General features: G+C 39.2%; 1 protein-coding gene across 1 annotated transcript in view; it reads right to left on the reverse strand.

Annotated features, from left to right (window-relative positions):
- DCC (DCC netrin 1 receptor) overlaps positions 1-18,936 on the reverse strand; it is a 592,838-nt gene that overhangs the window by 299,677 nt on the left and 274,225 nt on the right. Inside the window, exons 3-5 of the mRNA XM_042804693.1 lie at positions 15,354-15,638; positions 860-1,010; positions 364-500 (exon numbers count right to left, since the gene is read on the reverse strand). Of these exons, the coding sequence (XP_042660627.1) occupies positions 364-500; positions 860-1,010; positions 15,354-15,638 (573 nt within the window). The remainder of the gene's footprint in view (positions 1-363; positions 501-859; positions 1,011-15,353; positions 15,639-18,936) is intronic.

Genomic DNA, 18,936 nt, shown 5'->3' on the forward strand with positions numbered 1-18,936 from the left:
CTACAAAACTGATTTTCAACTCACACTGTGCTTGACATTGTGCACAACAAGGACATCCTTTGTAATGCCAAAAATAAGGCTTCAGGAAGGAGAAATTAAGGGAAAGGACCATGTACAGAAGGCAGTAGCAATTAGCATCTGATACCACAAGATGTTCAGCGACAGCAAGGCTATCAGGCATGGTGGGAGGTATTCAAAGATTTACAGGACTTGGTTTCCATGGGTGTGAATACCTGATCAAAGCAGGGAAGGGGCTTGTACAGTCTGCAGTTATTTGGAGTTCTGAAAATTAAGTCAGTGTGGAAAAGGGAATAATTAAAAACATTCTTGGAAAAGCAAAGTGGGCGTAGTTCGTGTACTCACCCATCACTGACAGCTCTGCAGAGCCACTGCTGTTCTCGTTTTTGTAGGTGGCGACGCACGTGTATGTCCCAGAATCGTCATCAGTCACATTTGATATGAGTAGGTTACTGCCAGCCAGTAATGAATACTTTTTGGACCTGAAACATTAATAACATGTCCACAGTGTGTTAAGGTGCAATCTCTGTCTAGCAAATTACACACAGTAAATTATGCTGTAACTACTTCTCAGCTGTGATTTTTGCTGTTAATAGCTTTACACTTCCATTTTAAATACCAACCAGGTGACATTTATGACCAAAGTCCACCCTCAGATTTGATGCAGAGATGAATTATAGCAGCAGGTTAAGAGACATATCCAGTCACATTATTATTTAGGAGGAAAATTTCATGGCCTCCAAATCCACTCCATGGAATTTAAAGCATTACTCAGTGGTTTGCCTGTACTTTGCTAAGGGAAATATAATTAAGATACGCGACCCACAAAGAACTGAGATACCTGACAGGGAGCACTTCATCTCCTCTCAGCCACGTGAAGGTGGGAGGGGTGTACCCAGAAACGCAGCACTCCAGAACAGCATCCTTCCCTTCCATGGCCACCACGTTCGATGGTCGCTGCAGGAAAAACTGCTGCCTGTGCAAACCTGGATCTACGAGAGCAAAAGAGACAGTTATCATCCATAAAAAACCCCAACAGAACAACATTCTTTGTTGGGAATGGGGAATACAAAATGACTGATCGATAATGGACCCAAGGGACCCCAGCTTTCACAGATTCTTACTGATGGGAAAAATAGAAAATCATAGTACAGACATACAAAAAGTATATCAAATGGCAATCTTAGAGCTGCTTACAGGTTGAGCCCAAGGGAGCAATTTGGAGGCAAAAAAATACCAGCTTTTGGGAAAGTGAGAAAAGACTGTTTATAGCCTGGTATTAAAGTCAGGTCTTGGAAAGCCACAGGAAAAGTCAGAGTCATGTCAAGAAAAGACACAGATGTACATAAGGTTAAGAGTGGTACTGAATTAATGACACTATTTTGGAGTTGCAAGGAGGAAGTTCATAAATATGGCAGGTGAGAGAAGACAAGGAAAGCTTCAGGTTAGGAAACACGGAAGCTGAAGTATGAAATAACTTGAAAAATTTGAAAGTGAGAAGGAAGAATTAGAAACATTAGTGCCCCAAATTCTCCTCTGCCTGACTGAAGATGTCCACGGGGACATCCCACATGTCAGAGTCTGTCTCAGACAGCTCTAGACACCCACCTGTGGGCCACTGAGCCAAGCTCAGGGTGCCTGCTTTAGGATGAGCTAAATCTCTGTCTCTGACTGCTGTGGTCAGTGCTGACCAGGGGGACAATCCACACTCAGGTGACAACCTCAACCCAGATCCCACCCATATGCCTGAAATAGCCAGCAACGAGAACCATATGCCAAGGAAATCAGTTGGGTTGGTTTGCTTTCTGAAATGAGTCTGTTCCTTCTCATGAAAATGAGGTCATTTTCTTATCACAGATGTTGAAACAAATGTGCTGGACTACAGCCATTAAACATTACTCCTTGTTTCCTGACACAAACACAAAAATTACATAATATGAATGAGTATTCCCACCAAATTAACAACTACAAGATCTTCCAGGATCATCTCCAAGTAATTAGCTGGTTCTCCCATTCAAGTAGAAAGAAACTGTAACTATCTGTGAGCATTTTTTATGGATTTACAACAGCATATTTCAACTTCTTGCTGTAACCAGGTGGACATGTAATTTTCAGCCCTCAGTAAGTGCAACTGGATCAGAAGTTAGCACACACAGCTCAAGAGCTTCGATCTCTGAAGACATTTTACCTGATCACAGTGATTCTTTTGTCCTGTGAATCACGTGGTATCTCTTGCAATAACCACAAATTCACATATTACCTTAACATATACAATTCAATACATGATAGCTAACTAGCAGAAACCCAGAGCTTTTTTGTTCACTTGTTTGATTATTTTTTTTTAAAGTCAGTTGTCCAAAGATGAAAACAGACGTGCAAAACCAGAAAGCAAACAAAACCTGTAAATAGCATTCAGATCTTAACACAGCAGTGTCTCCTTCCCTTCCAAAGCACTTAATTCTGAAACCATAAAGAGGTCGTCTGATTAAAATAATGATCCTAGTTAGGATGGAAGATGTGAGCAGCAGTAAGAAGCACAGCAATAAAAGTATAGGGAAAATGACATCAATGAAGATTAAATTTGAAGCTAGAAAAAGAAGATGACTGATAATTGAAACCATAGGCTTTAGTAGAATACATTTGGCTGAGAGGGCTCTTCAAATACATCCGGAATAAATGGAATTCCAGAGCTGGTATAGGCTGGGTATTAGACAAAGCTGCAAAATCCTAAACCACACAGAAAGTAGCTTGATACATATTGCTGTTCTGTACTTGGAAAAAAACACATTCACATTTTACAGTGATGTGAAATACATTGTTCCTAGTCTCCAATACAATAAAAACGTTAATGAGACATCACTATTGTCTTAACTCCTCCAGTGAAAATAATGTTTTCATTATAACTCTGTCAACAATCTGAAGATGAGTTAATAACTAGTATAGATTAAAGCAACATCATACTTCAACCAAAATGAAACACAACAGTATTTTATTTGGGATTTTCCCCCTCTCCTGTAATTTGCCTGGCAAGATTTTGGATGTTCCTGAGGGACGTAACTGAATGAACATCCCAATGAAAGCAAACCTGCTAGTGTTAAGGGATGCAGGCAGACAGCCAGACAAAGCCCAGGGTTAAACTAAGAGGTTACCAGCACAAGAAACTGCTGAACACTGGAGGGCAAAAGACCATCCAACACCAAACTGGGACCCAAAATGTTAGACAATAATGAGAGATGACAGAGGATGGGCTCAAAGGTAGGTAAATATTTTTTTATTATTTTTGGATCTCTTAATTAACATAAAACAGTCAAACATGCTTTAGATTAAAATGTATTCAAGTTAGGTTTGCATTTAATGGGCAGCTACATATAATTTCAGAATGAGAACATTCCACTACTGCACATCCCTGTAACATAGCTCTGCTTTTATCCCCTCTAAAGCTTACATTTAATAATCATCACCTCATCTCTTGCTTAGCTCCCTTTTCTGATATTTATTTGTCTCCTTTTGCCTCCAGCACCCAACTGTGCCTGTAACATGGGGCATTGCCCTGGGCTGGATGCTGCTCGCCTGCCCTGCAGGGAAATGCCCCACTGCCTAGAGGAAGGAGTGCTCTGTGTGGCTATCGCCTGCTCTTCATACTTTCCATCTCTTAAGCCATTCAAGACTCACAAACAGAAGCCGAAGCTTGGATCTGAACTTTTCTGAACTCCCTAATGATATAGCTGCTAGCTAAAAGGTGGCATCTTCTCTACATCCCCCTTTCATCCAGAAATGCAGCTCAAAAGCAGACGGAAACCAAATCTGTCAGTTGTGAAGCAACATTTTGTTGCTTGATTTCCAGCTGAATAGAGAGTGCAGCTTAAAGTCACATGGAGAGTTGAAGAAAGTATCTGTTACAGAAAGGAAAAAAACAGAAAATATCTTATTATTTTCAGAAAATAAGAGGAGGGGAAAAAAAATACATAAAAAGAGTTGTGGTTTCAAACCCATGAAGATCAGAACTTGCACATTATTCAGGCAAGTCTCAGGAGGTGGCAGCTGTGTCCTCGGGAGTCACTGGTGGCAGCCAGCACCGACTGTGCTGGGCACAGCCCACAGAAATCACAACTGCAGTCAGCCCTTGTGTCCATCTGGTGAAAGCTAGCATAAGTTTTACTACCAAAGGGGTCTGGATGGAATAGCTAACACATTTTGTTTGAGCATCAAGAAGCAAACCCACAGCTTTCATGATACAAAATGCTAGTTAGTAAGGAGGATTGACATGTTATCATAGACTATTAAAGTTGGCACATCACCACCTCTGGCTTTTGTGCTCCCTTCCAAAAAACAGAGGTGGTCTAAAACCAGAGCTCAGTGACTAGGACATAAAAGGCAATGTTATCTGAAGCTACAGTTGCTTAGCCATAAGCATACAAGAAACCAGTCTCTAAGGGCACCCTTTCCTTGGGGTAGACATTCTACAATTGCCTCTCAGACCTGAGATCTGACTTGAACAAAAGGATGGTTTTGAACATCAAAAGAATTCATTAACCGAATAGTCTGTGGGACCATGGACTGCAAACCTCTGCAGTAGAGTGTTATGATGACAGTGGTGAAGTCTCCACCCACTTCTACTCAGCAGGAGAAAAAAATATTAAAAATAAATAAATAAATAAAAATCACTAAGCGTGTCCTGAGTAAACCCTACAAAAATATGCACCGGTGACACAACTGACCGTGTGAGGAACTCTGACCTTAAGGAAGCAGTACACATCTAGTGCCCAAGCAGCAATTTCAGTTTCAGATTCAGACTTGTCTGATAACAACACTCACTGTTGCACCAATGCAACCAGTTATTTCCAGCTAAGAAATAAAAAAAGATCAGTCCAAATTAGATTTTTATGTAGAGAAAAAGGAAAAATGAGTGAGGAGATTTTAAGCCTAAGGAATACTAAATCCAGTTTCTTGTATAGACAGGCCACAGAATCACACCCACCCTGAGCTCACAAGCATTTTGAATAAAGTGCATTCTTCAGGAAGGCATCCAGTCTTGATTATAAAGATATCCAAGGTCTTGTTAAGCCCTTCTCTGCTTGATTAAAGAGCACTCAGTATATTCTCCCTGACAAGGTACTTGTGCACCACAATCAAGCCCACATAATCAACCAACTATGGACTAGCTTTAGTAGATGAGAAATTCTTTGCAGGAAGCCCTGGCTCCATTGGAGTCATCGCCTTTATTTCAGACACTATTTAATCTCTCACGCTCCGACGTGTCATCTGTGGCCTGAGCTCACATCTGTGATGCCCCCATCCATGGGGACATGACAAGAGACCTCTTGGTCCCTTTCAGCATTAGCTTCTCAAGCCAACTGCTTGACTGGGATGAGGTGGAGGAAGCTCAGCACTCTCACAACCACAATCACTGCTCACAACACGCACACTCGGAGCTGGACCAGTTGGAAGCTAGGGCTATGCTGGCTTCCCAGTCTGCAGAGTACCTATCACATTGCTGGCATTTGTTGATTTTAACTAATTTCTATATATTAATGTTTAAGAATGAACAGATAGACCCAAAACCAATTATAAAGTGGTGATCTGTAAGAACTTATTTTCCGCGAACAAAGCAAAACCTCTCGTTTCATATTTACCATTTTTCTTGAGCACACAATGTGTAGTAATGAGGTACAGCTATACACCTATTTTCCATGCTCGTTAAATCAATGACACATAGTTGAAATTCAAAACCACAAATAGGATCTGTGAATGTGCATGTGATTTTGATAGTCCCCGTTACACTGATCTCTGAGAATATCATACTATTTGCAAAAAATATATATATACCTTCACAAAGCCTTTTTAGCATAAGTCATTCTATCTCCTTTTTATAGATGGTTAATGGAGTAATTGAGATATTTCATAACTAAGGACATATATGTATTCTGCAGTAGGGGAAGGACCTGAATTAATTTTTTTCTCATTCTTTTGTCAAAGGCACAGCTTCTGCTACATTTTACCAACATATTTTATAGTCAATCACTGACTGTTCTCTCAGACCCTCAGATTTGTGTCAATATGCATTGATAAGAGTTGAAGATGTATTTAACTCTCATACCAAATCAGTCTTCAGCAAGTGGAACTCAAGACAATGCAATTTATTTCTGTCTCCCAAGGAAAATGAAGTTGCAAGCAGTTCTCTCAGATTCAGCAATACAGATACAGCTCTTCAGCACTCGAGGAGAAAAATATTACTGCAGTATTTTAGCTACTTTAAATATTGAAAAAAAAAAAAAGGAAACGCTTTCACAAAAAAGTGTTGCATCCTGTTGTATGGCACCTCACTGTGCTAAGCTACTTTGTGCTACAGTGAATTTGTAAGTGTTGTTCAGCTGACGAAAGACTCCCATCATATCATACCCAAGGAAATTTTTCTGAACGCATTTGGATAATATTGTACTTTGCCAGTACAATTTTATTTTTTTTACTGCAGCAGTTTTTGTATTGCAAATTACAGAACTGAGATGCCTTTAATGTGACACTGATGTGACAGACTATCTCTAAGTGTTCATAGTCACATTTCTAAATTCGATTAAGAGAGATAAAGATTTATACCAAATAAAACCCAATTTTGCTCTCTGCTGCCAGTGAAGAAAGGCCAGCAAAATTCCCCAACCTGATCTCACCATCATGCCTAGAGGCTGAACACTTAATCCCAATGAGAAAGCAAGGGTTATGTGTGAACAGCGTTAGAGAAATCTGTCATTATGATGATAGCGATCTCTCAATATACAGAATGCATTAAAATGTATAACCAGAATGCAGTCTCTACTTTGGGATTTTGCTTTTTTGCCACCACCTCCCAATCTCTTCACTAGCATTTTTCTTCCTCAGCCTCTCTGTGCTCCCCTCCCAAAAAACACAAGCCTGGCTCAGCAGAGCTCGGGGACGTGACATGACCAGGAGCCTCCAAGTAATAAGGACACACAAGGATTCTAACATTAGCACCGACACGCAGCAGGGCGTGAAGACATTTTTCTTACTGTAGTAACTTCAAAATACATTAACTAAAGTGCAAGGAAAACCATGCCAAGTCGCTGCTGGAACATGAGACTATACATCAGGGGTCCTATTTCAAGCTTTAATGATGATTTCTTGTGAGACACTCATTTTCCTCATCCATAATAAAGACAAAAATATTTACAGGCCTTCAACTTGTTCTTTGGGATCCTTAGGTAAAAGGATAATATAAAATTTAGTACTGGGACGTTGCTGGTTTATATTTACAAGAGAAAAGGAGAAAGCTTTTCATCTAGACATTAAAGTCTTAGAGGCAAAACTGAAACAGAGTGAGGAACTGCTCCACAGGCACATTATCTTCTATCCCAAAAACGGAGACTAGAGCTGAGGCAAGAAAGTAGCAACACATCTACACTCTTGCTTTCAGCTGAGCAGCAGAGCTTTGGCAGACGTTATATTTTAGACCTACATCGTCCTTGAGATGCAAAAACATCAGCAATTAAGAAGCACTGGTTTGATTCAGGCAGTAACTGAATCCAGAGAAGAACCTAATAGAAGATTTTCAATGCGGGTCTGTGAATGTAACAAGAGAGGAAACAGATTTTACTCCCAGTCCCAGTCTGATGAGTTGATAAATAAAAATAATTTAGGAAAAAAAATAATTGAAGACTAGCTTAGTCAACTTTTAGAAACAAGTAGCAGCCCCAGACTGATTTGTAGCTTTTAAATGGTAAATGGGACAGTCTTTTAAATAATTTTTATTGCCATACTCTAGGCCTCCTCCAAACCTGCAACATTTCTGAAAACGTGGTCAAGAGTCAGACATCCCACATCATGCTGACCTCAGCACGGAATTCACACATCTCCTGTGCCAAGACCTGGCTGTCACTGGTGTTATCCCTACCAGGATCTCATTGCCCTCCCTCATAGCACTGCCTCGCCTTTCTTCTGCTGATTATTCAAGATGAACCTCCAGGATTTTTGTCATAGGGAAGTGGTTGTCCCAGCCCCTAGGCTCTCCTATGATATGGACAATAGGACCAGTCACATTAAATAGTCTTTTTTTTTTTTTTTAGTTCTGCCCCATTTATAAATTTCTGTCTAGCGATCTGTATTCTTCAGCATTTACCACCTCTGTGCCTTAATTTGCAGTTTTATTGTTATATGTTATATTAGAAAATATAGGATTGAGAATATATCCCTGGCTCTTAGTGATGACTCCCATTAAAAAAAAAATCTGCTGAGTAACCATTTCTAATTGGAGACTTAATGGCTATGAATCTGATCTAAGATATAGACAACATATTGATTTCCAACTTCTCTCATTTATTAGGGAAAAAATCATCCCAGAAATCTACTATAACAATACAAACTATTACCAAGAATTTATGCTGACATCTTCCATTTTTATATACTGATACTGACTGGTTTTAATTGCATGGACTTTTCTATTATTTGTCTCTCAAAGATGGCAGCCTCACAGACTGTCAGGTATTCAAAGATTGGTTGCTTTGTTCAAGACCACTGGAAACTTCAATATTCAAAATTTATGGTCAAGAATTGATGGTCCTCAGAATTTCTCAGCTCCTCCAGGAGCTACATTTTTATCTGGATATAATAACCTGAAAACATCTGGGTTTGAACAAGCTTTTAAAGCCACTCTTGTCAAGATAGTAATTTTTTTTTTTTTTAATATAAAAATGCATTCGCAATTCCCCAACAGTTGTTTGATTCATTCCACTTAAATTCTCTCAGGCTGCTAATTTGACTCCTGCACAGGGGAATTCTCTTCTGGTTTAAGAGATAACTTTACCAAATGTAATATTGTTGAGGTAGTCATGTATGTTTTGCTAGTAAAGTGGGTTAATGTCCAGAGAAGAAAGTAATGTTTCATGCAATTAAAAAAATAAAAAATAAATCCAAATACTACAAGTTCATAAAAATCCAGCCAAACCTGGATGTAACCCTCAGTTGCATCTCTGATGTTTAGGATCTATAATAGTCATTAATAGTCACTAATGGTTTATCTGTATGTTATTAATAATTGTAATTACTTATAATAATTTCTAATTACATTATTTAAAAATAAATTATTTTTAATTATTAGTAGTATGAAATAATACTCCATATTAAAGCTCTAGTGCCACTATTTAGTATAAATCAAAGCTCAAAGAAGGAACATAAAGGCTGTTCCAACACTCCAGGATTCCCTTTTGTTTGGGATTCTTTGTGGACTGCATTTTGAAAGCAGAATCAATGATAAATTTCAGGTAAACTACCTTGTTGTTCTCCACATATGTGAATTTGCCAGCCAGCCTATGGTCCACTAGCTGACAGTATCAGCATCCTCAAGCAAGCTCAATTTCATAAGGTTAATCATATACCAGAAACCTTCCAATAACAACTTACGCTTTCAAATACATCCAGAAATAAATTACATTATATTCTTAAGGCCCTTGTTCTGAACTCAATCTGTGCTTCAAATATAAGTACTAAAACCAATCCTGTTTAGAGCAATCATCAAAATCTCTATGCATATTTCATAAATTAAAACCACTAATCTGGCATCTAGCCAGGGAATTGTTGAGCAAACAGCTTTTTAGCTGATATTAGTTATTGTTCTTGTGATTGCATTGATCTCGAGCTCAGCTCCATGCTGAGAGGACACACTGACTGTACGTACATCTGCCTGCCTGCTCATTTTTATTTCCAACTAGGCAAGCTGCTGTAACATGGGAAACTGATATTTGTATGTATTATGTAAGAGATTACTTAAGCACTAATCAGATTTATCTAGGGGAGAGAGGCAAAATAGCTCATTCCCCAGGATTATTAATAAGCATTTTAAATTTAATCTTTTTTTGTTAAAGGTCAGAATACAGCTAGCTCATAAAGTGACCTCAGCACTGCTATTCATTTGGGTAGCTGGAAGTAGGGATAACCTGGATACTTTAAGTTATTATGTGAGTATTTTGTAACTAGGAATTTACCTGATTTGAATACACATGGAAAGACAATAGCACAAGTACATGTGTGAATACTCTCACACTGCTGCCTTGTTTTCAAACTTGACTTTAACAGATGACACCTTAGGAGGATATATTTACCAAACAAGAAAATATTTTTCCCCCAGTCGATCCAAATACTACTACTAATAAAAGACAAGACAAAAAAAAAAAAAAAAAAAAAAAAAAAAAAGACAAGAAAAGACAAGAAAGGGAAAGAAAAGGAAAATTCAGAATAATTACACAACTACACTATTACTTGGTAACACAGCATGTTCTGTGACAGGACATACCCCATCCAAATGGTTCTCTCCTAATGAGACAAAAGCGAAATCTTTAACAGGAATTATCCCAATCCAGCAGCACAAGCATTGCCCATGCTAGGCGCACTGCTCAGGACAAGGCTTTCCATCCATTTGTTGCTCAGTTTGCAAGGCAGGAGAAACAGTGACTAAAAATCCACTAATCCAACTAAATGCAATTGATGGGAAATGCAGTACAAAAATAAACAGTTCCAACGGCTATTACTAGGTTTAAGTGTTCAACTTTTTTGTGCTTGCAAGAATATAGCTTCAGGTTTCTAGTCATTAGTTTTTCATGTAGTTTATAAAAAATTGCAGATTAAAAAGCCTTTTCCCCAAGTAAGTGCTTGCAGAGCACACTAACAGCAAGTCTATAAAGATCTAGATAAAGTACAAAATTTCTCATGTGTTTACCAAAAGGCAAGCTATGTACAGTAAACACTATAATTCTTTTCTGAACTATTACTAATTTATCAGCATTCACTCCCTCAGCTACTGCCTCAGACTTGAGGTTCGTATTCTGTTAGCATCCACGTAACAGAGATCCCTGCCAAAGCATCTTCCACTCTAAACAGAGGCTTTGCACACTTGCATGCGTGACCTTGTTGGTAAACTAAAATACATGTGGTGCAAACAAGTTCAGCTTATTTCATGATCTGGATCCATCTGTCAAGGGGACCTATCCCCAGTAGCGTGCATCACCCCTGCAATTCATGCATCTATAGATGACACTGATTTTTCTGGGGATTTTGTCTGGGTTGTTTTCTTGTTGGTGTTTGGTTGGTAGTAAATGGAATTAGGGCAAGGCACACCTGCAGGAAATAGGCACTGGAGAATTTAAATGTGAAATTGGCTAGATTTAAAAAAAGACATTCACAAATTCAGTATTTATTTTAAATGGGCCACGTCTGTTGGAAATCTGTTTTCATCGAAGAATAAACACTGTTAAGCACTAGCTGTTGAGGTTAAAGAGCTGTCCTAGACGATTAGTGGCTCTTAGGGACTGTACATCAACACAGGGATCCTCCATGGGTATGAAAGACAAAAAGAAATCTTTAAGTTAACTGTGCACCTGATACAAGCTCAATGTGTTGCATGAGGAACTGATAGCTGAGCTTCAAAGATATTGCATGCTTTCAGCTTAGCCAGAACTTCCTCAAGACTAAGTTTAACTATAAAACTCATATTAAACAACAAACTCGTATCAAACAGCATAATTCAGTATATTCCAGACCTTTCATTTCCCATACAGACATTTACCAAGTCAAATATCCTCAGACAAGATGCGTCATGTCTTAACATGACTATTCAAGCTAAGACTGTGGCAACTCCAAAACTCCATCAGTATAAAAATATTATGCTCTATTTAAATAAGTCTAACATTGCAATTGCTTTTTTTTCTAAAAAGTGGAAACACTTAAGCATCAAAGCAAGCCTGAGCTCATGAGGCAAATTCTGCTGCATGCAATTACTTAAACATAACCATCAACCTCTTCTTCCCAGTTCCTTCTTGTGGGATCCGTTTGTATCCAGTCTTTTTTGCTGCTGTCACCCTTGTCTCCTCTGAAATGCAACCATGAGGAAGGAGCTGAATCACACAGCAGCAACAAAACTCTATGCACCTTAAATATGAAGGAATTACATATTTCACTGTTATCTTGCACTGCAGCTCAGCAGACAAGCTCAGGGACAGAGAAGGAACCTCCACAATAGACAACAGTACAGCAGCTGACCACTTGAACAGCTAATGGTAAATGCAGGATTATTATTTATAAATAAAGAATTAATAGCTTTCACACATCAAGTTACTCAAGTTTTGTTTTTAAAATATCCTCCATATTTCTGAAGTGTACAGACCTCCCAAAGAAACTTACTCAATTTACAGAAACAACAAATTTAGCTAAGAATTAATTCCTTTGTAGTGGTTTGTATAAGATCTTTTTCACTTTGTTTTTTTTGGTTGGGGTTTTTTGGTTTTTTTTTTTTTTTTTGCAATAACATTATTCCCTCTAAATTAACTAGGTGAGTGCATGCAGTTATCTGAATATGAATTTCCTTGTGTTTTCAGTATTTGCTGAAACTTTTCATTTGCGATTAAGTTTCTGGACCACAGAGAAAAGAAGAGCTCTTCAATTAGAAAGCTGAAAAAATGTGCGTTTGAAATGAGCTTTCTCCAAAAAGCTGAAATGGCTGCTCTTAAAATTAAGAGAAACAGATAAAACCTGATGCATTAAAAATTCTTCAAGTGTGTTGCTCAGGTTTACTGGCCTTTTTTATAAAAGCACTTCAAAACTTGTTCTCCTATGGCCTGTACCTCTACAGGCACGTGGTTTCTAACGAAGGATTTAGCAAAGCTGAAGCTGTTGGTAAAATGTGTTTATTGATGCACTGGGGGGAGAATCAGCCCCTTCCAGAGCCTGTCCTGGCAGAATCAAACTGCATGTAGGAAAAACATCTGCAAACGGTCACTTGTAAATTGTCTTTTGTTATCAAAGTAAATTCCTGGAACCCAGTGCCTTGCCGCACCCTTTAGAGAGATTAAGCACCTACAAACCACTACTCCCTGGTAACAGAGGTTGAAGGCTCAACTACTCCTTCATTTACATGGTGAGTTAAACCACAGGCTTGGATCTGGTAGAGTGAATTTTACTTTCTTGTCCAGGAAATCAGTAATTCCTTCATCCAAATATTTCGTTTTTCTAACCTGTATTCACATTGGATGATGAATTTTTCTGTCAAGAGGACATATAAATATTTCCAGACCCACCATAATGTAGAATTAAATATTTAAGCCACAGGCACTTTGACTAAAGAAACTAAATGACAAAAGATGTTTATCCCTCATTCCTTTTTCTCACATTCTTTTTGGAAACTGTAGAGAAGATTAGAAGTTATTTGTCAGGATTGTTGTCAGTTTTGCCACAAATCCCAACAGATATGCTGCATGTTCAAACAAATCACATCCACCATCCGTGGAAGAAGCAGCATTTTAAAAAAACAGAATTATGATATACTACTTACACTTCCCCCCACCACCACCCATTTCTTTGAACAGGATTTAAGACTTTCTTTTTTCCTCACTAACCATGGGAAAAAGGCTAACAAGAGTATTCTACCTTCACTAATTATGGAAGAGGAAAGATGCAACTGAAGACAGATTTCTACCAACAAGCGAAAACAGGAGAGGCAGAATTAGCAGCAAAGTATCCGATAGCTCTGAACCATCAAAGCGTGCACATGAGAGCAAAATTCCCAAGAGGCTCAATAAGATCTAAATTTTTGTTTCAGGAACACCACTCATTTCTTACAAGAGCTGCTGTCTGCTCACATTATCCCAAAATGAAACCTCATGCTTCTTGCCCTAAGCCAAAGTCTGATGGACTCCACTAACTCCTTGTTATGTAGTTTCTTCATTATTTGCTCCAGTGTTTCCCTGGTATAAAATTTTAACATGTGAGGAAGAGATAAATTAATTCCTCTCTCTCCTATAGACTGCCTGAGAGAGGCCATTTAACCATGATGTTAATGACCGAAACTGGGAAAAGGAAGAAACATCAATCCATCCACAAATGCTCAGAAATGTAAATGCTTGGCAAATTAACAATAGCCTGGGGAACCTGAGAGAAATCTTCCAGGTCTGTTCAAAATAACAAGTTTGGTGATTTTCTTAACTTTAACCAAGACATCTGAAAAAGGATTATTTTTTTTTCCTCCCATGGATCTAACTGCCATTAATAGTGGCAGAGACAGAAATGCCTCAGTGCTGCCCAATGTATAGGGAAAGAGACAGGGCGCTAGGGCTCATGGTGAGCTGGGAAGCCCCAAGAGCCACCACCCCGAGACAGCCCGTTGGACAAGCAAACCGATGGGGAACATGTCCACACAACAGAGATCAGGGGCAAGCGCTGGTCCGCAAAAAAAAAAAAAAAAAACAAACCAAAACAAACAAAAAAAAAACTAAACAAACAAACAAACAAACAAAAAAAAAAAAAAACAGGGAAAAACCCTCTGGTTCATTTTTTTGGTGTCAAAACCCCAAAGAAGAAACTGTAATCCCCCAAATTCCACTGCAATAAATCCCAGAGCTACAAACCACTCCCAGAAGTGAGGACGAATGTATCACACTTCATCTCTGTTAGTAGACGGACACTTCCCTGAAACTGATCCTGATCTTCCTGATTTCTACAGCATTTGGACCATCTCAGAAATCTGAGAATCCTGCTCAGTTACCTCCCACTTAGTGCAAAATCATGCAAACCAACAACAGTTGTCTACAATATACATATATTAAAAAAAATTCTAAAAATGCATCATCCCTGTCACATTTAATTAATGGTTACATGTTAATGTGTAAAACTAGAAGGGAAGGAGATTTTCCAGCAATACCTTTTTCAAACCACTCTTCTGGTGCTCAGTTCTGGATACTATACTGCAGTGGTAGCCATCTATTTAGCTGATGAGTTTATTAAGACAGAGAGAGCAAGGTGCTCACTCAGCCATGAATTTAGGAACATTACCTGTCACAGTTAAATTGTGCCAGATCCCAAACAGCTCTCTTGGCAACTTGGCAGATCACATCACGCACTGAAGTATCAAAGCAACCTAACTCTGAGTAGGAAAATTCAGCAGCTAGTCCCAACAGATTACCTTTCCAGTCAATGGAGTGAGAGGAGCACTTCCAGAGACTGCTCTGGGACAATAATTGTGGTACTCTGAGATGGAAAGTACTTCTCTCTCTGAATTGATCACGTAAAAGAGACCAGCTTCATACATATCTAAATTTGGTACTTGAAGTTAGGCAGCATGAATACTTCCCTAAGGTGTCAACTCCTCACCTTTGCATCCAACTGCTTCTAAAGGTCTCCAGGCTCTTCCATGTGAAGAAGAACTTGGAAGCTTGTAAAAGGAACTGGAAAGAGAGTGGGATAAATCAGCCTAGCTGCCTCAGGAGGAGTGACTGCTCTTTCAGAGAACCAAAGGACATGACCAGACAAGAGAAAGAGGTGATGTAGAAGGGTCCACTTCTTACCTGCCAAAACTCTGACTTCTGCATCATTTCCAGTTCTTGAGCTGGCTGGGTTTTTCGCCAGGCATCTGTAGATCCCGCTGTCCCCATGCTGAACCCTGCTGATCTGTAAAGCTCCGGAGGGCAGGACGGCCACCCGCGTGTCAGACGGGCTCAAGAACAAGTCCTCCTGGTTTCGCTGCCAGTGCACCACAGGCATGGGCTCCCCAACGACTTCGCACTTCAGCAGAATCGTGTCTCCTGCAAAAGCCGTGACAGATTCTGTCTGGGAAAGAAACCTCAGTGGTCCTGCAAACAGAAGAAAAAAAAAAAAAAAAAAGAAAAGGCAGTTATAGAGCTGCAGAAAGCAGAAGTTGCACACTGTTTCCATGCTGATTTGGATGTTGCTAATAATCCAGACTAAAAAAAAAAAAAAATAGTTTATGTGAGGTTCTGAAAACTACTTGGAGGTTGCTATAATGATGGGGTGACTAACACTTTGCTTTGCAAATTACATTCATTAGCAGCAAAAAAAAAAGATACGTTATCAACATAAAGAGTAACAAATTGCACCTGTTACAAGCCCACGCAGGAACAACTTTAACAAAGTACACATACATAATCGTGAAATGCAGACTACTCAGAACAGGGTGGCATTCAAGGGAACGCACAGCTAAACCTACATAAGGTTAGGAAAATGTTAGTCACATCTTGCTGCATTTCTCCTTCCCTCCAAATAAAAGGAAAAATACTCTAAAAAGACTCTACTAAATAAGTTACTTGGGTCACATAATCAAAATATTTTGAACGGGGATTGGCCCATGTCTGTTTTTCCATGAAACATTTTTGACCTACAAGGGCAGGAGAGAAGAGCTGGGAGATTTAACTGCAAAGCCCCAGATGTCCCACCCTCACTTGGTGCAAAAACACAAGGATCACATCTTTCACATGCTACAGAAGAAAACCTGGCAGGAACAGAACAGGGTCTGAAAGATTCAGCATGCAAGTGAAAGATGATGTCTAGATAGACCATGGACTTTATTACCTGGAAGCATTGCTGCTTGACAAATAGCATAAATAAACTTGCAAAGAAGGAAAATAAAATAAAATAAAAATAAAAATAAAAATAAAAAAAAAAAAAAAAAAGGAAAAACAATTATTAAGCTTTCTTTCCAGCCGAATATGAAAAGGACAAATCAAGGAGATAGGCTGAAGCAACTGCTTGAGTCAGGGATGTAGTAGAGATGATGTGGACGTATTTTGGGGACCTGCTCTGGTTTTAGTCCTGGCCAGTCCCTAGTAATGACCCTACCAGCCCCCAGCCCACTCGGCACATGCCTGCCTTCAGGGACTATTGAGCCATATCAGTAAATATGGTCACTAGGAGGTGTGTGCAAACAGGCACCACGTGTTTGACAGAGTAGGCAACTTACAAGACAACACTAAAAGCCACCAAAAAGTACATAGGAAACAATTCTCTTTTAGATTAACATCAGCCAGTATTCAGTGAAGGCTTTCAAAAAGGAGCTGTCAGTAGAGGCTATTAAGAAGCTGATGAAGCAAACAATAAAGACCCCAACTTCCCAGGGATTAAAATGCTACCTAAATATTCAGCAGATCAGTACTGGGGAATGACTGTGTACTGGAAAAGGCATCTGAGTGGGTGCCCCACGTTCATTGCCCAGTTGGAACACTGGTGTGCTTTTGGCCCCCATCGCTTGTCTCTGTTCTCCTCAAAAACGTTGCTCGTGTCTTGCAGAGCATCTGCAAGGAGGAGATCCCACCAGGCAGGTGAAGTGCTGCCATGAGCTGAAGCAGAGAAATTCTTTAGCAGAGAAATTCTTTAGCACAACAGAAACTGACTTGGTGAAGGCTTCCAACACAAAGAGCCTACGTGAATCTGCGGTTGTGTGGGCAGTGGTATTTCCCAATTTCCATGTTTACAAGTTATCTCTAGGACCAACATGAGTGAAAAGGCAGTCATCCATACAAGCCCTGCCACCCCCGCATGCCTCCCCGTCACAGCGAAGATGCTACTTTCCAGCAGAGCTATTGGCACAGATGCACCAGGAACAGCTTTTCACCCCCAGCCAAGCTGGCTCAAGCTAGAAAAATAGAAGCATTCAACACTTTAATAAAAATAAATAAATAAATAAATTTGAAGATAAACACAGTATGAACAATGATGGGAAGTTGTTGAAAACTGTAGATTCTTCCAGGAAGAAAGACAGCTAAATTAAAAAACTTACTGTAAAGACTAGGACTAAAACAACTGCCATGGAGGGACTTTTTCTATGGCAGCACCATACCTGCTATGCCCCCCACACACAGCCATCTCACATCTTGCTCTGTCTCTGCACCATCTCCCAGGTATTCTAATTGTTTTTCTTTTAAAGTTTAAAAAAACATAATAAAATCTATGCAGAACAGATCAGGATGTTGCAAAAAGCCTTTTGCTGTGTCCCAATGAAGACACTAGCCACCTTTTCCCATGATTATGTTCAAAACTCATTCATCGCTCTGCAGGACCATAATATATGAGATCTTAAAACTATCACTGGGTCTTTACAGCTCTCCTGGCTTACGCTGATTTATTTTAAAGACAGATTTTGAAGCTACGCAGATGTTTGGTTTGTCGGGAGCTAGCTCCAGGGAACAGACCAGCAAATACATTCTGAGAAAGTCACTTTCTGAGACTGGAATTAAACATTGCAGATCCTCAATGATGCTTCATTCTTTAGCCAAAGGGTTGCTGATGCACCTCCCTGCGTTATACCCAAACCTACTTAGGAAACTTAATTGAAAGTGGTACCCAACTCTGATTTACCACACAGACTGGTTGGCAGCCTATCAGGCTCCCCATCTTTCCTTACAGAAGACCCAATTATTAAGCAATTAAAGTTCACTTAATAAAAAGGCTTATCATTTGGGGGACAGACCTCAGGGTCTGGAACATGTTTAGCTATTAAATATTCAGCAATTTAGTAGCACTCAGTACAAACCCCCAGAGAAGAACTGCTTTAAATGCTTTGTTTGTTTCAAATTAAAGTCTGCAAGGTTACTTAACATCAAGACAAGACCTTTTTTTCACTTTCAATTCACATAATAGCTGAAGGGCAAGAAACCAAGGTAATGAAAAAGAGTGATTTCCTTCTGCTTGCTTCAGAAAATAGGAAAAAGAGAAAGCATGGGTGAGTGAATCTAGAAATGTAAATATTTCAGAAACTGTTGTCTAATTCTCTCTTCCATAGGCTGGTTTCCAAAAAGGTGCTATAGTTTAGTTACACTATACTCTTTTTCATTTGCTAACTCCAGTTTACAATTCTGAAAGGATTTACACTGAGTAATGTATAGCAGAATATCAGAACAAGACCCATAGAATTCATCAAACAATCCAAATGTAGACGTGGTATTCGACTTCAGCCATAGAAACAGGAGCTAAATAAAATGTTCTGCTTCTTGTTGCAAACCCCACTCTACGAGACTGGAAACCCTACATCTCAGAGGAGATAAAACTGATTAAAAACTAGACACTCATATTTCTGATTTAGAAGAAACTAACCAGGAGGAGGAAAAAAAGAAAAAAAAAAAATCAAGTTATCAATAC

The sequence above is a fragment of the Tyto alba genome, unplaced genomic scaffold (genome assembly GCF_018691265.1).
Source record: "Tyto alba isolate M040663 unplaced genomic scaffold, T.alba_DEE_v4.0 Super-Scaffold_42, whole genome shotgun sequence".
NCBI classification, from domain to species: domain Eukaryota; kingdom Metazoa; phylum Chordata; class Aves; order Strigiformes; family Tytonidae; genus Tyto; species Tyto alba.